At 44.4% G+C, this 24,833-nt stretch overlaps 1 protein-coding gene across 14 annotated transcripts in view; it reads right to left on the bottom strand.

Annotated features, from left to right (window-relative positions):
- LOC105697150 (plasma membrane calcium-transporting ATPase 3) overlaps window positions 1-24,833 on the bottom strand; it is a 236,565-nt gene that overhangs the window by 16,251 nt on the left and 195,481 nt on the right. For 8 of the 14 annotated variants that reach the window (XM_012420214.2, XM_012420213.2, XM_012420215.2 and 5 more), the window contains one exon: window positions 4,483-5,094. The exons of 2 other annotated variants lie outside the window; for them this stretch is intronic. In XM_012420214.2, coding sequence (XP_012275637.1) covers window positions 4,588-5,094 — 507 coding nt within the window. In that variant the 3' untranslated portion in view covers window positions 4,483-4,587. 4 more of the 14 variants (XR_001103784.1, XM_012420222.1, XM_012420221.1 and 1 more) reach the window with 4 other exon arrangements.

Here is a 24,833-nt window from a genome sequence, read left to right as displayed (position 1 = left end):
TAATTAAAGTCAAATTTTACGAATTTTATTCACCCGGTTGAATCACATTTAAATCGATTAAACTATCATAGGTTATCAACTAATTATCATTTACTTGGTAGTTCGTAACCATTACTTACTCATTTCAAATATCATTTCATCGAATGAACAAAATTTGTTTAAATCCGATGGGATCAATTAATATTCACTGGAAACTAATGAGGTTGGGATGAATTAACTAAATGTTTGTAATTTAACTGTTAGTTTCATATCATTTCCCAATGACTCTTTTCTTTTTAGGATTGCTAGTTTCGCTCGAGCTCCTTTGGGACTCTATAAAAGTAACTAGTAATATAGGGTAGATCGCGATGGAACAGCATTTACCATGGAATCGTAACGCGTCTTTGAAAGTTCGTAGAAAAAAGTGAAAAAAATCAAACCGGAAAGGAAATTGCAGAATTTGAAGAAAAGGTTCATTTGCGATCGTGAGCAGGAAGGGTTGCGCTTAGAAGTACCAAGTGAACGATACATAGGAAGAAAACTCAGTTAAGCCATCTTTAAATCCTTATGAATCGTACAACGGTGCTTTTTCGTGGGCATTAACTATTTTTCGAATCGGAGGATTTGTAATAACTAGAATTTCTGTGATTTAATTAGTTTAACTGTAACGGCTCAACTAAATTTTCTTATTAGTATATGGTTCATATTTTGGGACTAGATTCGTAAAAGGACCGGTATGTATGAAGCTTTAGAAAGATTTATGCAGAAGTAGAATCATAGTGGGAGCGTTTTAACTTCAAATGAGCGGTAGGGGTGTCCGAAGTGAAATATATCACGAAGTAATTGTAAGAAATGTTATAAATTTTATCTCTAGACTTGGAAAAACATATCGAGACAGTAGAAGCTTTCCGATAGCACAATAAACGTCTCACAATAATTTCACGTTCGTTAGACTAAGCATTTCGTTGTTCTAATATTCTCTTGTATCTTTTTTTTTTCGAAGAAAATTCATTTTTCTCGTGGTTATGGGTCGGTGAACCGCTCCTCGTATGTTCCGCTTTTGGATCACGTCGGATTACGTTTGGATTGTTTTTGGAGCTAGTTAGTTTAGATCGGCATAATGAAAAACGCAAGCAGGTGCTGCAGACATTGATCGAGCACAGAAGGTGCGGCCAGTGCCAAGTTTCCTTAGCCAGGATCAGACAGATGTAAAAGTCAAACATATCGAAACAGCCAAAAAGCAGCGTCTCTCGAGTAAGCTACAAAGTTGCAGCGATAACCGGCGGTATTTCCTTCCCGTGCGATAACGTCCTTATACTTGGCGCGAGTACACTGGGAGACATCAATGCCCTCCCATCCTGCACAGGCGATGTCGTATCTGTAGGGGAGGCATTCGTGTCCGTCATTGTACGTTCAATCAGCGAGATCGAAAAACAACACATTCTGAAATATTTTATGCACAGAATTCCGACGCACTGGGAAGATTAGACGAATAGAAAATACAATCCGTCGGACATTTGGTCAGCCTTTGAAAGTAGGATTCCATTTGGCCCACGCGATGTATCATATTGTCGTGTCATACTTGAATTTCATTTATTCGCACGTTACGTAAAGAATTTCAGCCAAACAGTTGTACCACTAATTGTGCATTATTTCCTAAGTTTAGTAGATTGTACCACGATACTTTACCTACATTTTTGTATTCATTGTATAGCCTTCTAAAAAGCTGCATTATTTGTTTTAACGTGTAATTATTTCTAAGAATATTTTATTTCTATCCTGGATACGTGCAACCGAAACGTGACATGGCATCACAAAACAGCGACAGCCACGTGGATACTTACATACGTTTTTAGAACTATTTCTTCTTATTCCAAAAATAGAAAATAAATACTTTGTCTTCGGTGATTACGAGTAAGTCAAATGAGAGACATAAAAGGAAGACAAACTTAACTTGCGACACAGGGAGCCCTGCATTTGAACATCATTAATGATGGCCAAGTGCAGTGGGTAAGTAACAAACGAACGGTTTACTTACCCCGTGTAAATCTGGGGTTGATGTGAAAAACGGGTAGCCGGAATAATTTCCGTCGAACGGTCCTTTTCTACACTTGTTATGTTCGCAGTACTCGTCCTTGTATTCTGATACCATCGTAATCTCCCAGCAGATATTGCTCTAATCTTGATGCATTCACTTTATGTACTCTATTTTCGGAAAATGTCTATAGTTTTTTGTAATTATAGTAATCTCCAATTAAATATATAAAGGAGTTAATATTAGAAAACGTCAGTCGCCTTCTCTTTTAAATTTAAACATAATTAAGTATTATAAACATACAAAATAGTCTATTTTTCCAGTTAAATTACATCGTAACACTTTACCGACCATTTTTGTTTGAACATACTACGCTCTTCCTCCCGGCCCATGATAGGCTACCGGTTGATGAGTGTTGATGGCAAAAACCCAATTAATAGGCCATAACTCAAAAATAGGCTCCCGGTAGGTAAAGTGTTAATAAGACAAATTTTAACAAATGACTAACAAGGAAGGTACCTGAGGTGTCCCCCTCCGATTTTGTTCATTTTTAAATATGTTATAGAGGACTAAAATCTAAGGGACTCGTGTTTTTTTTTATCGGCGTATAAACACTTTTAGGGGGTGAAATCAGGCTTCAAAGTTGGCCGTGCAAGGGGGTGAGTTGGCTGTTTCATATAGCAGCACTCGACCGATTTTCATGAAATAACCGTCAAAATGTAGGGAATGAAGAATTATGAAATATGCATTTGGAATTTTTCGAAAAAATTCATTTTTAAGGGGTGAGCTACCCCTTTGAATACTTCTTTACCCCTTACGCGAGCATTAATTGTTCTACCCAAATGAAACTTTTTTTGTATTGTTCTGGTCTATAAATTAACCAAGTTTCATATGGGTAGAGCAATTACTGCTCGCGTAAGGGGTAAAAGAAGTATTCAAAGGGGTGGCTTACCCGTTAAAAATGAATTTTTTCGAAAAATTCCAAATGCATGTTTCATAATTCTTCATTCCCTACATTTTGACGGTTGTTTCATGAAAATCGGTCGAGTGCCTCTATATGCAACAGCCAACTGGACCCCTTGCACGGCCAACTGTGAAGCCTGATTTCACCCCCTAAAAGTGTTTATCCGCCGATAAAAAAAAACAACACGAGTCCCTTAGATTTTAGTCCTCTATAACATATTTAAAAATGAACAAAATCGGAGGGAGACACTTCAGGTATCTTCCTTGTAAGATACGTAGCGATCTTTTCGAATGAACAATTATAACCACGATGGGGCTGACCGAGGCTGACCAAAGCATCAACTTTTCCACTACGTGGTCTCGTATGTCAGATCTAGAACTATCTACAACTCATATCTCCCAATACGTCGTGTTCTTGTGAAAAAAGGGTAGTTCGTTTTCCGATCAAAGTAAATGGGGAAGGAGTTGAAAAGTGGAAAAAAATAACCTATTAAATTCAGCTAAACCATCATGCTTCCACTAGCTGGACATATCGAATTCCCCTCGAACTCTATTTCATTCAAACTTTAGTCATTTAAATCTCACAAACAACTGAGAACACCTTTGGAGCAAAAATGTATGGATTTGTCTGAGATGTTACCGCATCTCCTGATTACAATCAAAACCACAATCATGTTCATTCAATGACTTCATATTTCAATTAACTAAGGAATGCTGCTACTTTAATCATTTACCTGGCAGTTCAGTGCAGCATCTCTTATTAGCTTGAGCGTCGTATTAACATTAAATGATGTGCATTTTGAGGATCATTAAATTTGTTGCGAATTAACAGACATTCTCTTGAAACGAATAAAGTTTCGTTGACTTTGTTAAGCCAATTGGTTGAACCATGACAACTTAACTGAATTATTTTCACCTTTGTACGAAGGAAAAGGAGACAAATCATGTATCGAGGGTTCAATGAACACGACACCAAGGTAATTTATTATCGCAATTGTTGGAGATAAAGAAAAAAAAAGAAAAGAAAAAAGACGGGAAAGAGGCGACAAATGAAAAGCGTTTGTACGGAAAATTGGTATTCGTTACTCAGAATTCTGTGACAACGATGGCTTAGATGATCGCTCGACGTTTCAGGGCTTTTTGGAGCCTTTCGAGTGATCATCCTAAATGAAAAATAGCGTATACGAACGGCCCAGTAATTCGTAGAGTAATCAGGGGGTACTTTGACCCTTTAATTATTATCAATGACGTACTTTAAAGCTACTGATGTATACCAATTCCGATCACACAAATGATATTCCGCATCGGTACATTCCACGCGTCTTACAATGTACCGACCCGAGGGGGTATTCACTCAGAAAATCATGGATTTTAATGCTTAAATCATATGGAAATCAGCTGGGGCAATCGCAAGCAGAAATCCCTGGGAAAACGTTGGAAATCACCGAATACTGTCACAATTTTCAGGCCGAACGTCCTTTGTTACCGAATCGCATTGTTGTTCGTCATTTGAGATCAAAGGCAATCGGCTCTCAAAGAGGTAAATCGTTTTCACTGATTTCCACGTGAATAGCCCCTCGTTCCGACCCAAATACTAAGCAATTAAAGGGTTAAACGTGCTTAAACACGCTCCGAGGTACACTTGCAAGTGCAACAAAGGATTCGAACCTTTCCGGCTGTTGCAAGCACAAAAAGCTGCGGAAAGAGCGATCGTTGTCCCGCTCTGGGCCGTCGTAGACAGAAGCGAGCGCGTCAGGCACACGAGTACAACACAATACAACAGTCACAGAGCACAAACGGTGCATAGTGAAAGACGGAAACAGAGACAAAGAGGCATATTCAGAGAAAGGCCTAGGCCAAACGCAAGAAATACCGAGAGACAACGTGGCAAAGAGAGAGAGAGAGAAAGAGAAAGACAGAAGGCGAAACGAAGACAAGAAAATCAGAGCCTGGAAGAGAGTTTCAGAAAGAGATTGAAAGAGAAAAAGAGAGAGAGTGTGAGAAACGGTGGAAGAGAAAGAGAAAGAGAGCAAGAGAGGAGCGCTTACAGCTTGGTCTGTCGAGCTCTTGCTGTAGGGTACCGGAATCAAACGTTCCTGCAACTCGCCACCTATCACCTTCAAGAGTAAACGGTAACACATCATCATTACAACAGGATGGCATGAGCAGTACTCGAAGGACACCACTCGTCCGAATGCGGCACCGTATCGACGTTACGTCGCCTCAAAGGCCCCTCATAGAGGTTTCTGTCGCCGAGGGTCTTATCAGGAGCGACTCGAGAGACCCCCGCGGACCGTATATCCACGCGAGTGGTGTGCCGGAGTCATAGTAAAAGTAGTAACAGTAGTAGTAGTAGTGAGAGTAGTAACAGTGATAGCAGTAGTAACAGTTCTAGTACAGTAGTGACAGTGATGAACAGTAGACCATACGGACAGGCGCGCGCGGCGGGAGGGCGGACGGTAGGTCGGGTATCTTTCATCGTTCGTTAATGTCGTTTTAGTGGTTTATTATTTTCACCGAAACGTTGTTTTTCTTCGTTTTTTTCCCCCCCTTTTTTTTTAACGATGTGTCAGACTTTTGATTTCCGACCTAGCGCATTGCAAGACCCGCTGGCGCATATAACGGTACACGTGGGATGCGCGCAAGGAGCGGTGCACTCGGGTCAGATAACGACAGGAAACGTACAACCGGGGGCTTGGGAACGGGAAGAGAACTTTGGTGTAATCATGTGTGCTCGACGGATATCGAGAGAGAAAAAAAAAACAACGAGAGATGTGCAGAGGTGTACCGTTATGTGCGCGATAGGGATGCGTCTTGAGGGACGGTCGGGCCAAGACGCGAGTGATGCGCTTTGTACGTGTTGGACGTTTGACTATATTGTTATATACGGTGGGTTAAACCCCGCGGAAAGGACTTACATGTACAATGGTGGACATGAATGCCTCCCCTGCAAATACGGCATCGCCTGTGCAGGATGGGAGGGCATTGATGTCTTCCAGTGTACAGCAAATGGTATTAACACATTGGTCGTTTCCGCTGAGCCTACCGCCAAATTTTTTATAACGTTAATGCAACCTTGAAGGAGCGCGAACAGGGATGAGATTGTTACAGTAGCAGGATAATATTGTATGGTTTTAATCTACAAGAGATATTCCAAAACCTATGCCTTGTATAATATTGTCATAACAATATTTCGTCAGTTTCCAAGGACTTTCTTTTGGATCTGTGTTGCAGGATTCTCGAGATTGAATTGTTATTTCAGATATGTTTTATTGACGATAACGTTTCCTTTCTTAAGGCATTATTTTTTAATCAAGGTGGGCTATGGATCACGAGAAACTAACATCGTGAAAATCAATAGCTTGCTCCTGCTTGATCTTAATACTTTGAATTGGAAACAAGTCACTTTCGCAATGATGCTTCTTGGTACTCATTGAAGTAAGCGGGTGAATATAATGAAAGGTGTCGGTCATTCGAGCACTAATTATCTCTTCAGGGTCTCCATCGTCTAAATTGCTCCTTCTAGGTTGAATTCAGTTCCGTGGTATCAACTTTATTTGGAGGGGGAGGTACGGACTGAATGAGAGAGAGAACGAGAGGGGATGAGAAAGAATGAGAACAAAAAGATAAAGATAGATAAAGAGAAAGAGAAAGGGAGAAGTAGAGGGGCACAAGAAAGAGAGAAGTCAGCGAGTCTATCCACGTGGGAGAATTAGCGAGTACGCGAGAGTTTCCACCGGAACGAGTATTGTTATAACTCGCGAAGGAACATTCCGAAGCTCTAAGACGCGGTCGGTCAGACGGCTGATAAATTAAGTAAAATGTCCTCGTAAAAGGTGCGGTAAGTCTTTTATGTGCCAGAGCGATTAAGCTCCTCAGAAGATTGCCTATTTCTTCCCTGTTCGCCGCCCTTTAGAGCCTACTTGCAACGTTTAATTAAATGAAAGAGATGAACGGTTCGTTTCGACATACCTGAAGATACTTAGAATTCGCTGATTACTATTCCTTCGACGTAGATGAGAGAATTCAGATAGAGGTGAATAACGATTGATAATGATTGAATAAGGGAATTGACCCTATTAAATGCTCTCGAGTTGCAGAAGTTAAAAAAGCGTTAAAGGAAACGAACGATAATTCACGACCTCGCTCCTATAGGTCGACGTTCCGCTTTATTCGTTTTACTTATAACTTCGCGTTTCCGTATTATCCATTACCGTCATAATCCGGAATTTATGGATCGAAGCGCCATTTTCTTAGCGATACGATAGTTCAATCCTTGAGCCGTTCGATCTTAAAAGCTGATCGATGAGACGTTCGACAAAAAAAGATGTGTCCGTTCATCGTTTAGGATTTCCGAAACGGACATATCGTGGGACATATCGAAAGAAACCGATTAGATGTGAATCAACAAGGAATCGAATAACGATCGACCGAATGCGTCGGTCCTTTGGGCTTCCGACATCGGGTAAATTCCCGAATCTTTTGGGGACTGTCAAAATACCGCGATTCCTGTGCACCTGTCCGTTCGGCTCAAAAGACGCAATTCGGAACAATCTTCGAAGAAACTGGAAGTCGAATGTTGCATTCAACTTGTCACCCTAGTCGAGGAGTTCTCGATTTACTTGGCGCGATGGTCGGACTATTTCGCGAATTTTATCGACTGGAAGCCAGGATTAACCGCGAGGACCACGAACAGTGTTTTATATCGGATAGAGTGAAAATCGACGTTCCTTTTCGAGGAATCGAGGCGAGAGAAATGAGACGTAGCCAAGACCGAAATACGCCGAAAGAAACGCGATCACGCCGTTTTTAGGAAAGATATCGCATTTTATTGACCGAGCTTAGTCAGGGTTTGCAATCGAGCGATTGTCAGAGACGTGTGTTAAACAGTTAAAAGATGCGTATCCGCCCGCGAAGTGTACGACGCATACGTCAGACCGCGAGCGGCCTAAACCTAGCGCTTTGTGGCCGAATATCGACGCGTCGACGCATTTTAATATTTATATTTATATATGTATATATGTATACGCGTACGCATTCGAGATACTCGAGCATCTGCGAGTTTCCGCGCGTTACAAACTATGGGTAATCATTACTCGGTAGCGTTCTCCCTATCGAAAAGAGAATCGAATAGAGTACCTATCGGTAGTGGTGGAATTAGTCGAGCGCGCAGTAGAAAATGGCGCGAGGTAGGTTAAAAAATGCCTCCCCGGTATCGCCCGCGATTATACCCTTTCTTCTGTTTGCTTTCGTGTATGTATATAACATTACGATAACGTGTCTTAAAATTTATTTGCATCTCTCTTCATTTAATGTGTATATATATATGTGTGTATATATGACATATATATATACACATATATATATCGTTCTATGTCATATAATATGTATATCATTAAACCGATATCGTTAACTAAATAGTTACTAATTTAACAACAAGCTAACAGCTCTCGTCTCGTTAAGAGTTAAACGTTTCTCGATCGCTTAGCGGATTCCTCATCGTCACGTGACCGGCGAGTCACGTGGTCCATGTCACCTGACCGGCGTCACGTGGTCCATGTCACCTGACCGGCGTCGCTCTAGGTGGCCAAGGGGCCGTGTTTCGTTTCTACCTCTAGTCTCTATTCCGTTAAATCGTAGGTCCGACGGTCATTCACGCGAGACATTTCGGAAGTCAATGTTGTTTGTCGAAGGAACGGTCCGTTCGTTCCGTTCGCGATCGGCTCGATTGCCTTCGCGGTCACGGTTCCCGAGGGACGATGGATCGTGATCGGGACGGTCCTCGGAAGAAGGGCCGGAGGGAAAGACATAAATCGAGGGGAAAGGATGGAGCGAGATCGGTAAGTTCCGCGCGCGATACCCTATGAAAGACGGATACAGTGAATGAAAAATTTACTTTCTAGGCTGGATTCATTGCTTATGGTAATTTACACGGTTCTCGCTAGAGAAATTCTTTGGTCCTAGAAAAATTCCCTTTGAAAGAATCATCAGCGTCGCAACCCAAACGACAAGTTGATATTAAATTTAAATTATTTCGCGAAAGGACTTTATATGTACAAAACTGATTTCGCGTATCGAGTATGTTAATGAAAGTTACGTTACATTTTGGATAGAATGTTGAATTAAACTCGAACCTAGTACTCGATATACAAAATTACTAATGTCGAATAAACATTGTTCGAAGTTGACACGAGAAACAGATACCCCGATAATATTACTAATTCTAGCCTCGTTACAATAATATATTATTAATTCCTTCGAGCTCTTCGACTCTTTCAAGTGGATCGACATTTCTTTCTAATCTTATTTTGATGGCAGTAGCTGGGAAAGATCTATCCGACACAACAGCGTCTTATTCTAGAAAGTGATTTTTTCGCTCAGTGCAGAAATACGGAAACGGAAAAGAAGAGAGATAGACGGACATGACCCCGGTTCCCATCTACGAATCCTTTTATCCTTCTCCGTTCGTTCGTACAGACATCGTAACAATGGCAGTAACGAGTCGACCAATATAGCGATATACTGAAACGATCGTCCGCACGTCTAAAATTAAGCGTTAACGATAAAAGATTACCCCCGGTTGGACACCGCCTCGATGTGACCAACACTTCTTAGCGCGCAAGATGGCCGATTCGACAATTACGCGGATAACCAGGGAAGAAACCCATACCGCCTGTTATGTCGCGTTACATCTCGAAATTCCCCCTGAGAGATAAAAGTCAACGTTTCGAAGACACCGAATGCCGAGAAACGAGATTTCGTAAATTAGTCAACTTCTCTTACGACGGGACAACGCGTCGGAGTCCGGCAGGACGAATCGCGAAATCGCGGTGGAAGCGACGAGTCCCCTTGGGCCATACATATCTAGACTTCACATTGAACCTCCCACACCGAGACTTTTGGTAAGCAGAATGGCTTTAACCACGTGGATGAGTTATCGGCCACGTGGTACATTTATTTACCCCTTCCACCGCAAGGCGGTCTACATATATACATGGTCTAAAATATGATCGGGTCTAATGTTTACGTGTACCTATCGCACCCTAGTTCGTGTCGTCGGCTCGCGTGGTATTCGAGTTTACCCCTTTCACTGATCTGCGAGGTTTAGATATCCATGGTCCGAGGGGGTTCCCCCATAGGACGGTCCCCTTGTCGAGGGTACAGCGTCTTCTGGGGGGCTCGCGAGGCGTTCGATTAAGTACGTAGGTGGTCGGTCATCGGCGGAGTCCAATCGCGGGGGTGACGCTCCACGGGCGGGAGCACGCGGGGGTAAGTCCCGAGCCACAGGTCGTTGGACTTAAAGGGCTAAGTAACTTAAGATACGGGGGGTCGAGGGTTAAGGACGAGGGGAGAGGGTAACGCGTCCCTTCATTAAGTTAGAGATTTAAATTAAATGTGAAAACGTAAAAACAACTTACATCCGAGGTCAAACACAAAGGAGTCCTCTTGCGTTCCGTGAGTCTCGAGGTGGTTAAAATAGGTAGGGGCCGGGGAAAACGGGGCCCGGAGGGTCGAGGAGGACCCGCGCGTCCCCTCGGCCTCCCGGGGCATCTTCGTTCCCCCGGGCGTCCCCTTGGACGAGACTACGTCGTCCAGGGTGTCCTCGCAGTGCTCGCGACTGCCGCGCTCGGTTTATTCGTTCTTCGGCTCCTGGGTCGAGACGGGCCGAGAGCACGCGAGGCTAAGTACGAGGTCGGAGGTGCGACGATGGGCCCGACCGGAACCGTGCAGTGGCGACCCTCGCGGGGCCCGGAGAGCACGAGTGGTCAAGTGTGTGGGGCGGACGCCCACCCCCTGGAGGGGCGGGGGGGGGGGGGAATCGCGCGTCGAAGAAGGCATCGGATCGGTCTTAGAAAATGTCGACTCGGACGCGGAGGAACGTACCTCCGGTAGCAACGAACCAACCGGACTTCATTTACAAACGACGATTTTGGGCTCGTTTAAGGCGAATTGCTCGCAGCCGTGGATGCTGTCTTGCAGTTTTCGCGAAGTAATTGGCCCGCGAGTCCATCGGGCACGATCTCACGATTCCTTGAGCGCAGGCTGAGCTTTTCTTGTCCAACGATCGTCAAATCGGGGATTCGTTGCTACTCGAGAGGTCTGCCTCGAATCGGAGTGCACGTCTTCGGAACACCGAAGCTACCTCCTCCGACGCGTTGTCCTTAGCAAGAGTCGCATCGACGCGAAACGGACACGCATTCACATCCAGTCCCAGACAGACAGAGAAAGGAGCAGACGGGAATCCATACAGGAGGTCAGAGGGCGATCAAGGGACGATAAGAGCAAACGGCGCAAGCAAGCAAGGTGTGCGTCTTCTCTTGGCCCGGGAACTTCTCCACTCGTGGACGGGACTCGTGTCCGGTAGACCCAGGGGCAGGGTCCGTCCTCGACGCAGCCTTTAAGATTCCTACGTTGCGTGGTAAAAATGGGCTCCGCTAGTTCCTGGGAAGGCATTCGGGTCAAAGCGGGAGAAGCAGGTCCGGTGTAAGCGCGCGTGCACGTCCGCGTACATGCGAGTGCGTCGAGTGCGTCCTGTGTTCGTGTGTATGTGCGTATCGTGGGCGCGGCCGTTCTCACTGGGTTCTCCGCGAAGGCGAAGGATCAGTTATCAAAGGTCCGAGGAGTTTCGGTGCTCGAGGGTGGACAAAAGGCCTGCCGAGAGAAATTCCGAGCGCGAAGGAGATCTCTCCTCGGGTCTTTCGTCCATTCTCCAATCGTACCCTGAGAAACCATTCCGTTAAGTCCTATCGCGAACAAATTGTCCAAGCTCCACAGTTTTCACAAATTTTACTCCACTGCCAGCGAACTTCGGCCAATGCAAGTAGAATCCGACATCATTTTGTGCAGTCGGTAGAATGCCCGGCACTCGAATAAATGCAAAACGTTGCGTCGCCCAAGACGACGTCTGGTAGAGCTCGCCAGTTTCCGTTGACTCGACCGGACGTTTTTCTCAGCGTACCAAGGACTCTCCGCACCCTTGGGCACTTATCTCCTGGCCCGGGTCGAGGGGACGACGATCCCTGCTTTCCGCGCCCTCTCCGCTCGCCCAGGTCGCAGGATCCATCGACAGGTGGACGCGACTCCGGGATTAAGCACGGTAGAAACGGATCGGGTGAGCGGACGCGCGACTGCATCCGACAGGAGACCATCGGACGCTCTCGAGGATCTCGGGAGTTCTCTCGTTGCGTCAACGAAATTATCGGCCAATAGGCTCGTGAAAGAGCGAGGTGGAAGTCGGAGTAGCGTTCGTTCATAAGGCAGTTTCATGGTCATGGAGAAGTAGAACGCGGTCGATCGACCACACCTACCGCTCCACGTAACCGCATCCCGGTCGAAGCTTGCCGCGTTTCCACCAGGACCTCTTCCGCGCACCCAAGACCCGCCGCGTCGAGGGACCACGTGGTCCCTTCCGACGAAAAAACGGGGACACTAGTTTGCTCCACTTTTCCCGCGCACCCGTTCCGCAGGCACCGATTGTATTAAGTACTCGTCGGGTAGAGGCGTCGCGGCGCTGGGGCCGGGCACGTGGACGAGCGTCGGAGAGGGCGAATCGTCGGGGGCGATCGAGCTCGACCGGGAGGGTCGCGGGTCGGTGGCCCCGGGACAGGGGTCACGGGGAAACGAGGGGGCTGACCCCCGTCCTCAGATGCTGGTCTCGTGGACCAGCTTCGGCAGTTCCGGGAGGAGCAGGTTGTTGGGTCCCGAGGGCTGCGAGGGGGTGCCCGAGTCGCCGACGTGGTTCGGACTCGTGGGATTATTGTGGTAATGGTGGTGATGGTGGTGGTGGTGGTTGTTCGCGACGGCGGATCCGGGCACGTTGAGCAGAAGCGGCGAGGCCGGGCTGTTCTGGGGATTGGCCGGTCTGGACCCTCTGGAGCTGGCCTCGTGTTCCTGGGCGGGCTCGGCGCAAGCGTTCCCGGGCTGCGACCTGTTCGCCGCTCTAACCGAGTTACTAGTCGGGTCTTCGTCAATGTACGTGAAGTCAGATAGTGGTCGGGGCCCGGTGTGGCTGCGTGAGCTGCGCATACTGTGTAAGCTGTGTAAACTATGGATGGAGCGACGCTCCTCCAGATCTTCCAGAGTCGACTTGAACGCTCTGATTACTCGAAGCTGCAAAAACAGGGAAGGGCGCACTATCAGGAAGGGCGGATAGGAGAGAAACAGAGAGAGTGATAGATAGAAAGAGAAAGAGAGAGACAGACTGACCGAGAAACGCAGTCGGAATAAGAAAGAGAGAGAGAGAGAGAGAGAGAGAGAGAGAGAAAATGAGAGTCAGAATCAGACGGAGCAAGAGGCATGGGCTATGCGACACACAAGCACGCACGCTGCTTTGTTCCTTCGCTAGTTCCTCGCTAGTATAGCGGCTTCGGGGCGCCTTAGACGCCGGCTATCGGGAGCCCGATTAGGAATGGTCCCTGGCAGTCCTGAACCCACCTGAACCCACCTGGACCGACCTGAACTCGCCGAGCGCGAGAGGACGCGGCCTCTACGAGCGCCCGATCGTCCAAATAAGGCCCTCCCTGGGCGTGCGGCAGCTTCGCCGCATGCTGCTACGCATCCTCGTGTACATCGACATGGAGATTTGTATATATATATATATAAATATATAAAAAAATATATATATACATATATAGATAATATTTAGTCATACTTATATACGTAAAAACAGCAAAAGAGATAGCGAACAGAGACCAAGTGGGGGAGAAATAGAGACAGTGATAGAGAAAGATTAAGTTTCACAGAACAGACAGACGGATAGTGGTGAAATTCGTGACTAGCGGTGACAGAGAAAAAAGGGGGAGAAATCAAGAGAGAAGGGGAGAGAAAGAACGATGTACAAGAAAGAGCGAAAGAAACAGTCAACCATGGCTCGAGTACTACCTTGAGAGTAGCACTTGGCGCGAGCGCGACACTCGATTCCGTGCCCTTAAGAAGCTACGTTAATGACCTCGGTTAATGTTTGGGGTAGGGTCGAATGCACGAAAGCTCTTGAGATCATTCACTCGTGCCCGGTACGTGCTCGGTACGTGCCAACAGAGCACATCGGTTCTTAAAAGCACACCTCAGCAGCCGAGCGAGTTGAACGGCGCACGTCGGGCCTCCGTATCGAGCCGCGAGTGCGGCCCAAGAGTCTGGGACGCACGATTTCCGCAAACGGGAAAATCACGACGTCTCCGGGCCCTTCTCCTTGGGCCCAATCGGCCCGGTCTGCATGCGATCGATAATTGGACTTTTTCTTAGAGGAATCGCGTTGTTTTAGACTCTTTCGTGCTTCCCACCCAGTTGAGGCTACGCATCAAAATTAGAATCGATCAAATCATAAACCACTCGTGCATTAAGTAGATCCAGCGAAATTAAAAACATTTCAAATTCCGTTTCATATCGTTCGATATCGCGAGATGCACTGCAAGAAAGTAATTTTTTAATTAAAAAGATTGGTTGCAATTTGATGTCCATGATATCGAATTCGGGTAGATTAATTAAATAGACAACCCCGTTAAGAACTTATTAGTCCGTTCGAACAGGTACTTTTGACATCATTCGCCTATGTCACTCGATTGTGTTTGAAGGGAAAGACAAAAAAAAAAGAAACTGATTTACTTTACTTTCAAATACGCGTATCATGCGACTTGATTAGATGACATTTTTCCGGTTGGTAGTTGGAGATACTTTTTTTCCCCGGTACCTTTGAGAATCCGATGTTAGATGTAAAATGGCCCCGAGTTAAGTGAAAGGTGTCGACGAAAAACAGCGTTACCTCTTCCAGTCGGGAAGCGACGATGCTCGCATCTTGCGAGCTTTTGTCTAGAAATTCTCGGATCTAGACGGACACCCTGTGCGTGCAATCCACCTATGCGCTACACACATCGCAGAGGTTATAAGGAACACACTGAAGCCTAAGGACATTCATTTCTAGGCGGGTCGCTGAAACTATAGGTGGAAATCTAGGCTGACAACTCCAGGCGGGGATCGAGCGCCTCGAGCATAACGACATTACGTGGACTAGGCTATGCGCGGAGGCGGGTTAGGCGCTGGTGGCTTGGAGGGGTGCAAAGATATATTTATATATAAATTATGTTGTGTAGGTACAACGAGACCGTTTTAATTACGAACGGAGAAACTATGTGTGACTAAATAGGGTATAATTAAATGGAAACGTAGGGGAAATACAATTCGATAGGGTCCCTAATGCGTGATCGTTTTATGATTCAAACACTCGATTGTAACAAAAAATATTAAGAAAGAAAAAAAAAAAGAAAAAGCAGAATATTATGTTCCTTGGGCTGTAGAATGCTGGAATGATAGAAGATTTAGACATTGGAGACTCTAGCCGAGAAATCCATTTTTTCTTGACTATGTCTTATTTTTATCATATCTGATTCGAATTGGCGGTTAAATACATGGAAATTTAGTTTCATGGGGAAATGAATCAAAGTCAATGTAAAGGGCGCCGTTTCTTAAAAAAAAGAGAAAAAAAAGAGTTTACTTTTCCCTTAAATTGCCATTCAATTTAGATTACTTATTAGCAATGTTTGGTATACATATTCGCCCACGTATGACTCCTTTGTTCGCACTTGACGCGGATACGTATTATATGACTCGATATTTACGTGTACGTCACAAGATAATTCTTGTGAAGATCGTCGATCGTCACGACTCGGGTATTATCGTGATCCTACGTAATCCGATCTTGGAGGCACCGAGACCGCGCAAATAGAGTACATTGACATCGATATTTTTTAGAGTACTCGGTGCCAATACTTGTGAGCCGTGGGTGTCTTGTGTATGGGTTATACTCGTGAAATCCGCGTGCTTTTTTGCGGCATGCCAATCCAGCAGCTACATCCAGTGTCAAAGATAACCGTGGTTAAATCCTAAATCCCTACGCTGGTTGATAGCAAGTTTTAAGCTCGATCCGCTTTGATAGTCCGTGGGGATCACATGGCAGAATTTTCAAAGTTCCACCGAAGAGTTCGCTCGAACTCCGAAATATACCTCACCCACCTTAGAAATTACTGTGTACATTAATTTAATTAATAAACACTTATGGGAAAAATAGTCACACCTAGAAACAGAATTAACAAAGCTGCACTCAATTCCCCTGAACTTACAGTTAATTTAAATTGCCAATTAATCAAATGAAGCTTGCTCGCCGCAAACTGACTTTAGTTGACTGAGCTGCCGTGGGCTTAAGGTGAAGTGAAACCGCTTTCAAATCAGTCGATTCGAATCCAACACTTTTTTTTAAGGGTATTAGACCAAACTGTCCACAACTTTGACACATCACTCCTGATCATCTAAGAGTTGTCCTGACACATTCAACATTTGGATTTTTTTTTTATTTTTTAACTTAGTCCAGATCAGAACCAAAATGGCGTCGAGCTCTGATATTTCGATCAATATACAATTATCGAAGGCTCTCATATGAGAAACGAAAGGGTCAGGACAATTTAACGAGAATTTAGAACACTCTGGTAATCGATAAACTAACATTTGAACGGGATAAAGGCAAAAAAGTGTTGTATGCGCTTCTATGCTAAAATGATGGGAATACGAGGCCTCGGAGAGAAAATTTAATTGACCTGGAAGTCACAGATGGCGCAGGGGGTTTCTCTGCAGTCAATGAGGGCCCCAGAAAGCATGAATCAAGCGGATTTCTCGAGTTTTACTACGATTTCTTTATAATTATTGTACGAAAACGACAGGTGGAGTACGCCATTTGGTACAATGCCCAATATAATTCGATACAGCTGTCAATATAAAAACAAATGTGGGCAACGTAGGCATTTAGAAAAATCTTCTTTATCGACGTTGATCAAGTTCCTCGACGTGTTTCACTTCACCTTAATTGTTCCATCTGAATTTCATTTCTCTGTATATCTCATCAGAGGTAGCGATTATTCTGGATAAAAAAAGGCAGCTTCTTCTTTCACTCACAGTAACAATTCCGAATTTTGAACCGACGTTCCAAATGGATTTATCGACAATTCATTATTCGATACTCTTCAATGGAAATCTTAAAGTTTAGCCACGTGGGGATCTCGCGTCCATGACTACGAGCTGTAAGGTAAATCGGAACCTGAGTCCACTTTGGGATGCAAGGTGTATCTTCGATATGTACTATTCAATTCGGCGGATACGATGATCTCGGTGGGAAAAAATAGACTCGTGCAGTCAATTTAGCTACTAAAGCTCGAGTTCCGTGCTTTAAAATTCTTGTACACAGAGTTAGACAGTGAGATAACAAAACGAAGTCAAACGATAAGTATCCTGTTTTCCCCCGTCTGTAGCTTTATCGGTCCCATACCCAAAAAACATATTTCTCAACTAAAAAGAAATGGGCTGCGAATACAACGGACCGTAAAAATTCAAAGGACACTTTCATGGAATCGAAATTAACTGTTGGATCGCGAGGGAATTTTTGCCGAAGTCGGAACAATTTCCTCGATCCCAATAAACCCTCTTCGGTCTGGGCCGATCATCCTTGGAACAAGTACGATTTTTTTAATTCGGATAAGATGTACCGTGTAGAAAAAAAAAGTTTCGTTTGGGCATTCGTTTTTCATCCGAGCTGCTAAACACAACCAACTGTTCAGAAATCACGTTTCTTCTCAGGTAGAGGTGCGGTTTAAAAAAAATCTCATTTCCACATCGACAAGATCGTCGATCTCCTTTAACATATCGGGCACACCGATAATAAACGAACGTACAACACAGCGGTTAAATAATCGTGCTCACTGCACTGCGACACTCTCAACAAAGTAAAAATAGAAGAAACCGTGTTAAAGAAGTCGATAACAGCGAGTGTATCGATGCAAGACGCAAGAAATGCACGCACACACTTTCAAGGAAAAAGGGCCGCGAGGTGTATCAGGAAACGGGAGAGAAAGACGCGAAGAGAAGAGAGAAGAGGAGTCGACGTCCTTCGAGTAGTGCCGGGAAACCATGACAGAAATTAGGGAATATTGGACTTAATCGGATGAAAAATTAACAGACAATCGGGGCCTCGTTAACCCTTTCGTTACCTTAGACGAGATATCTCGCGACCCAATACTGGCCGATTAACGCTTTTGACGAGATATCTCGCGACCCGGTAGTAGCCGATCAACGCTTTTGACGAGATATCTCGCGACCCAATACTGGCCGATCAACGCTTTTGACGAGATATCTCGCGACCCGATACTGGCCGATCAACGCTTTTGACGAGATATCTCGCGATCCGGTAGTAGCCGATTAACTAGATTATCGTCAAAAGCGTTAATCCGCTACTACCGGATCGCGAGATATCTCGTCAAAAGCGTTGATCGGCCAGTATTGGGTCGCGAGATATCTCGTCCAAGGTAACGAAAGGTTTAAGCACTTTGTAAAAGTATCATTCAAAGAATTCTAACCTGGAGCTAACGGACTATCATCTTCGGAACGAAGTACCGACATGTTACCATGGACCAATAAAAGTGGGAAAGAAAATCCCAATAAACACGAGAGGATATAGGCAAAAGATAGTAAATATTTCCGATAAACGTCTAAGTCGTGCAATACACGGCTAAATATCCACCCAGAACCCTATTCGTGTACCACGTGCGTCCACCATTATAGCACCTTCTTACGAATAAGTACACAAATAACACTTTTTTCACTCAAATAAGAAGTGTAAAAACAGTGCATTGCCACGTAAAACGCGTCCTAAAGGTCTATCGTAAATGGCGTGACATCTCTTCTTATACTATCTCGTGTTCATTAAGAAGCTACAGAAAGGAACACAGGGACGTATATTAAAGCGCGAGGAAGGTTACTAGAATGGGGGAGAAAGAGAGTGAGATAGAGCAATAATAGATCTTAACGTGTAAGAGCGACCAATGAGCGGTTCAAGGAACCCCGGGGTTCCTTGTGTGCGGAAATGCGACGTATTTCCCGCGTGCGACCTGCGGAGCGTAATTGCGTAATTGCGTAATTGCGTAATCGGGTTTCGTGGGTGTGGGCGTTACGTGTCGGCGTTGGTTAAAGTGTCGACCAGAGGGCTGGCTTTGGGCCCGTCCGTGGCGCGTTTTGGATTAAGTGTGGCACAAGGGGGCAACACGATATACGGAACACGCAGCACACTCAATCAGACAGCTAGACTACGAAAACAGAGCGCGGGTGGTCGGTGGATTTCCGGTCACCGCCTTCCCACCCGTCGCTACACAGAAAAATAACACATCGGTGCAATAAACCATATCTCATCTCACGTCAAGTCAAGTCATCATTAATGTCATCATCATCGTCATTATCACTAGCATCATCCAGGAAAAATATCAAAGTCAAGCCCGCGAACGAGTCGCCCGGCGCGCTTGCACGGTGCACGACAGCTCCGGCTCTCGAACGTCAAAGAGGGAAAAATGAAGGACAGAGGTTAGGAATTAAAGAAAAAAATATATATATATTACGGTGAAACACCGAAATCTGGAGAATGTCGACTTTCACCGGTGAATGTCAACATTCACATAGTCGCTTCGTGTATGTCCGAAATATTTGCTAAATACCCTTATTTCTGACTTACACCGGTAAATGTTGACATTCACCGGTGTGTGATTGTCGACACACACTGGAGAGGGTCCGAATATACAACAATGTAATGAAATATTCGATCTTTCACCGACGTATTTGGTATCTGTTGACATTCACCGGTGAAAGTCGACATTCTCCAATTTCGGTCATTCACCGTAACATATATATATATATACATAATCGATGCAAATATCTAGGAAAGCTATCTGGAGATCCGCTAATCAAGAAGGATCTCTACAAGAGGAATCTAACGCTTCATTCATAGATTTCGAAAGCTTCCGCGCAAGCTTGCGCAACTTGAAATGCATGAAAGGGCGAATAGTTGAGAAATTTAGATTTTTAACATTTTTCAATTCGTTGCATTGCAACAAAGGGTCCGGATCGCATCGTAGGGGGACCTTGCGAATGGATGAACGGAATAGAAGGAGCGATTCTAGAGCAGGACCGGTGCATATCCTGCAAGCTCGCACGGTACCAGTCGCGTCCGAGCGTACGTTCATCGTTCGACAGTACAAACGTATCAACAGGCGATCTACGAAAGCTACGTACTTGTTTGTACTCCGACAGGAAAAGTGTGGCGGCGGGCAAGACTGCCGCCCCGTTATACCTCAGTCTCTCGAATGGGTTCCGCTGGCTAACAAATCACAAATTGCGTCATCAGTCATCTGATTTTTCCCGTGGTTCACCCCCCACCCACCCCCCGTCGTTCTCGCGATATCAACCCCCCCGTGTTGCGACCGTACCGAGAGGAAAGAACTTTTTCGAGAAAAAAGAAAAACCGGTCTATCTTCGTAAGATATGTCGCACTTGTTTCGGACTCTCGTTTCAATGTAAATATCCAACAAATTCTGGACCATTACAATTTCCTCGAGTCGATTGAACAATCAAAACGAAACGCGGTAGTTAGCGTTAATTGATCAAGTAATCGCTCAATTTACCCGGAAATCTTTCCGTTGAATCAGCGGAATAAATACTTTCGAATTCATTTACCACATTGTAAAGTCATTGCTGCAGGTACAGTTTTACGTTTGACGTTGCGCAATTTAATTTGGAGAAGTTTCACTGCGAGTTTTACTCAAATTAAATTTCGTTTGCGATTGCAAAACAAATGGCATGTACCTTGCTTCAAATGGATCGGTTTCTTATACTTTTTTCCATTTCTTTTTTTTTTATGTATAATTCTTTCACCTCAATACCATTGATGTTGCTTCTCCCACCTGAGATTCCGTTATAGGATCCCTCGATTTGTCAATCCCAAGCTTCACCGTCCACGGGAGCACGTGTCCCTTTCTTTTCCCGTGAACCGACGGCTTCATATCGGAATTTCGTATTTCTTGTAAACCCGGCCCAGTCTCCTCGGGTTCCATCTTGGACACACGGAAGTGAAACGCCTCCCCTTCCGGGGTTCCCACACCGAGAGAAATGCTTATTTCATTTAATCGTACGTATAGATTTCCCTCTACGGGCGCGTTTTCATTGGAAATACAAAATTGACAGTTGGAAAAACCTATTAATACCAAATGTGTATTAATAAAAAAAAAATAGAAGGAAATATTTCGTTCAATTGAACGTAAGCATTTCTTTGGTTCCTGTGGAGGTGAGGGGACGTTTCCAGAAGTCCTGGGGCCGACGAGGCGTTGCATAGGAATGTGAATAAAATCACGCCGATCACAGAAGTGGGAGGGGAAAGAGATGGGTGTTAACACGGAGTGGCAGAAAGAGAGGGAAATTCCCTGAAATATATATGAATACATAGGTGCAAGAACGCGCTATCTCTTGGATGGGACGAGCCTCGTCCGGCGCGAAAAGAGATCGACAACGTGGGGAAATAACGAGAGGGAAAAGAAGAAATAGGTACTTTAAACGTTTCTAGCGCCTTTTTACGACGAGACTTGTCCCTTCAAGCGTCGTTCCCCTTCCCCTTTGAATTTTTGTCGACGAATCGACGTTAATGTGACTCCCGCGGGAAGGAAGAGGCTTTGAAATGGCGACGAACGAATGCCCGAAATATCGAGGGTACGGAGAGGAAAGTAAATTGAGCATTTTACTCAGTATATCTAAAAGAATAACTGGGAAATCTTTAAAAATTTGCCTTCTCTGTAAGTACCACCGATGATTATGCAAAGTGATAAGAGTTGTACCGTACATAATTACAGCGATAGCTTAAGGTGAAGTGAAACATCCTTCAAATCAGTAGATTCAAATACAACACTTTTTTTTTAAGGGGATTAGACCAAACTGTCCGAAACTTTGACACATCACTCCTGATCATCTAAGAGTTGTCCTGACACATTCAACATTTGGATTTTTTTTAAATTTTTTAACTCAGCCCAGACCAGAACCAAAATGGCGTCGAGCTCTCATATTTCGATCAATATACAATTATCGAAGGCTCTGATATGAGAATCGAAAGGGTCAGGACAATTTTACGACAATTTAGAACACTCTGGTAATCGATAAACTCGAATTTTAACGGGATAAAGGCAAAAAAAGTGTTGTATGCGCTTCTATGCCAAAACGATGGAAATACGAGGTCTCGGAGTGAAAATTTAATTGACCTGAAAATCACAGATGGCGCAGGGGGTCCCTCTGCAGTCAATTAGGCCCCCAGAAAGCACGAATTCGGGGGATTTCTGGAGTTTTACTTCGATTTCGTGATAATTATTATACGAAAACGACAGGTGGAGTATGCCATTTGGTACAATGCCCAAAATAATTCGATACAGCTGTCAATATAAAAACAAATGTGGGCAACGTAGGCATTTAGAAAAATCTTCTTTATCAACGTTGATCAAGTTCCTCGACGTGTTTCACTTCACCTTAACACTTCGGTTGCAACAGGTCCATTCTGATTAAATATCGACTTTAATCAAAACCGACTCGTATTGACGGTAATCCCGGTAGCCATTTTTATTAAATAATCGAACTCTCTTGAATCCAGGTACTTAAGTATTCTTCTTTATGAATAAAATGTAAAATCAACGTAAATTAAGTATGAACCTGCATAAACTTCGATGGTTGTTAATCCGGAATCGGGATTTTTACATCGTAACTATCTTGTTTCCTATCACTATCATATGTGACTCGTTATTCTTATTTTCAAAACAGGTCGTAAGTTAACTCGTAACTTCATTTGCATAATAAATGCACATAAACTTGTGGTATACCTTCACTTAACTATGCACTATCAATGATGGCAGAATTATCAGATCAACTATTACGGATAAAACGGGAAATGAGAATGTTACCATTGTCGGAAACCATTGCAGTAATACGTAGTCGCAATTTCAAGCCTTTCTTTCAGTGCGTGCAAGTTCCACAAAATAGCAGCGAGACGCGTCTGAACTTAATGTACTTACAGGTACATCGCGCACGCGCGCGCACGTAATTACCTTTAATGTAATACACAACACGACGGTACACACACACATACATACATATTAATACATAACGGTTACACTGTTAGAGAAAGAGTGATAGAGAGAAAAAGAGAGAAAGAGAGTAGTATCACAGCAATACCACACTGCGGTTACCACAGAAAAAAGTCAGAATATAGACATGTGAATGGTAGAGTATAATAAATAAGGGCGAGACGAAAAAAGAGAACAGTGATTATAACGCGTGATAAGACAGAGAGAGAGAAGGATATACTTAGTACACGGAACCGAGGGATAGTCAATAAGCGAACATGTAATTAGATACCTCCAAATCTTGCGAGGCGAAGTCCCGTGGCTAAAAATAATAATTAAAAAAAGAAAAAACGAACGAATAGAAGGAAAGGGGAAAAAAAAGACGGTGGATAAAAGTGGATATTTTCGCCGGCGCGTATGCGCTCGCATGCGACATTATGAGAACACACTGACAAAACGGAACTCGGCATTAATGAACTTGGTAGAATTGTCAAAAGATAGAAGATTAAAATGAAAAGGGGAGTTAAATTAATATTGGACACGAAACAGGTAAAAAGAAGGAAAAAAAAAGAGAGAAATGGGAACGAAAAAATAAGCTGAAAGCACGTTGCGGTGAGCAATTTGCAAATTGAACGTGGACTCCGGAATAGAACCGTGCCACATCGACCGCACCGCCTTAATGGACACACGAGCGAATAACAAAAGGTCGAATTCAAGCGACAGAGAAGGCACATTTATTCGGTTGCGGTCGACGGTTTTGCGCGTTTTAACAAAAGGTATTGTCGAGAAAGAAAATCTCAAGGACGATCATCTCCGAAAAGTGAAAAGCCGAAAATAATCCCAAACATAGTATGTAAATGCACATACAAAAAAGAACCAATAATAATGGCACTTATCGTCAGCTTGTGATTCAAGTAATTGACGTCACGGGAGAAGAGAAAACCGAAATAATTGAAAAAAAAATTCGATCAAGGAGTCGGTGTAGAAAAGAAACGAAAAGCAAGAGACTAGTCACAAGATTGGGTGGAAATGAAAAGAGGGAGCGTCAAAGGCAAAATTTGAGGCAATCACAAATGGCGAGTGAAACAGTTAGGCGGAGACAGAGTGAGACAGAAGAGACAAGAAAACTAAAGTAGTAAGAAAAACGGTAAACAAGATCGTTAATAAACAAGAGAAAATATAGAAAAAAAAATACGAAAGAAAAGACGGTCAAACAATGCGGAAGAGAGTGGACGTGAGGACTAACCATATAGTAATCCTGAGAGGGGGATCTGCCTGTCACAGATACATTCTGCACCAGAGTTCTATTGCTCGTCTGAAAGTAGGTTACACATTCAGTTTTGACATGATTAGCTTACAGTCGAACCATTAACCATTAAACGCTAGGTGTGACGCGGAGTAGCGCAGATCCGCTGACTTGGCGCTACTCGAGCGCCTTTGTGGCCCCATTTGGGTGCCACTCGCCCCATTTGCGAGCGGCTGGTCCCCGTTTGCAAGATCAAGTACCCTAGGAATGGCACGATCGGCTTTGAACCCTCGGAAGTCTGTCGGGGACGGCATTCGGGCCGGTAAAGAGCGTTTAAATCGGGTGCAACGCCGTCATGTCGCTCTGTCCGTCGTGTCGGCCGCGTAAAACCAGGGACTCAAGGAAGCTCTCCCGAGATATCCAACATCTCCCGTACCCCTCGGATTGCATGAGATTCTACGTCGCCGTAACGTTGTAAACTCCTAGACAATGTCTTTAACGCACGTTTCAAGATTTACACGTGCCACAAAAAGGCCGCGTTATGGCCATTTAGACTCCGCGATCGTCCAATCTCAACATATCAAGTGGAACAACGGCGACTTGTACACAGTGGCTCGGCTCCCAGAACTTCGCCTTAAATCTTTTACAAAGAAGA

Source organism: Orussus abietinus, unplaced genomic scaffold (genome assembly GCF_000612105.2).
Source record: "Orussus abietinus isolate OABI.00-Male unplaced genomic scaffold, Oabi_2.0 scaffold85, whole genome shotgun sequence".
Classification (NCBI taxonomy): domain Eukaryota; kingdom Metazoa; phylum Arthropoda; class Insecta; order Hymenoptera; family Orussidae; genus Orussus; species Orussus abietinus.
The sequence above is the reverse complement of the archived record's forward strand: the minus strand, read 5'-3'. Positions and strand labels throughout refer to the sequence as shown.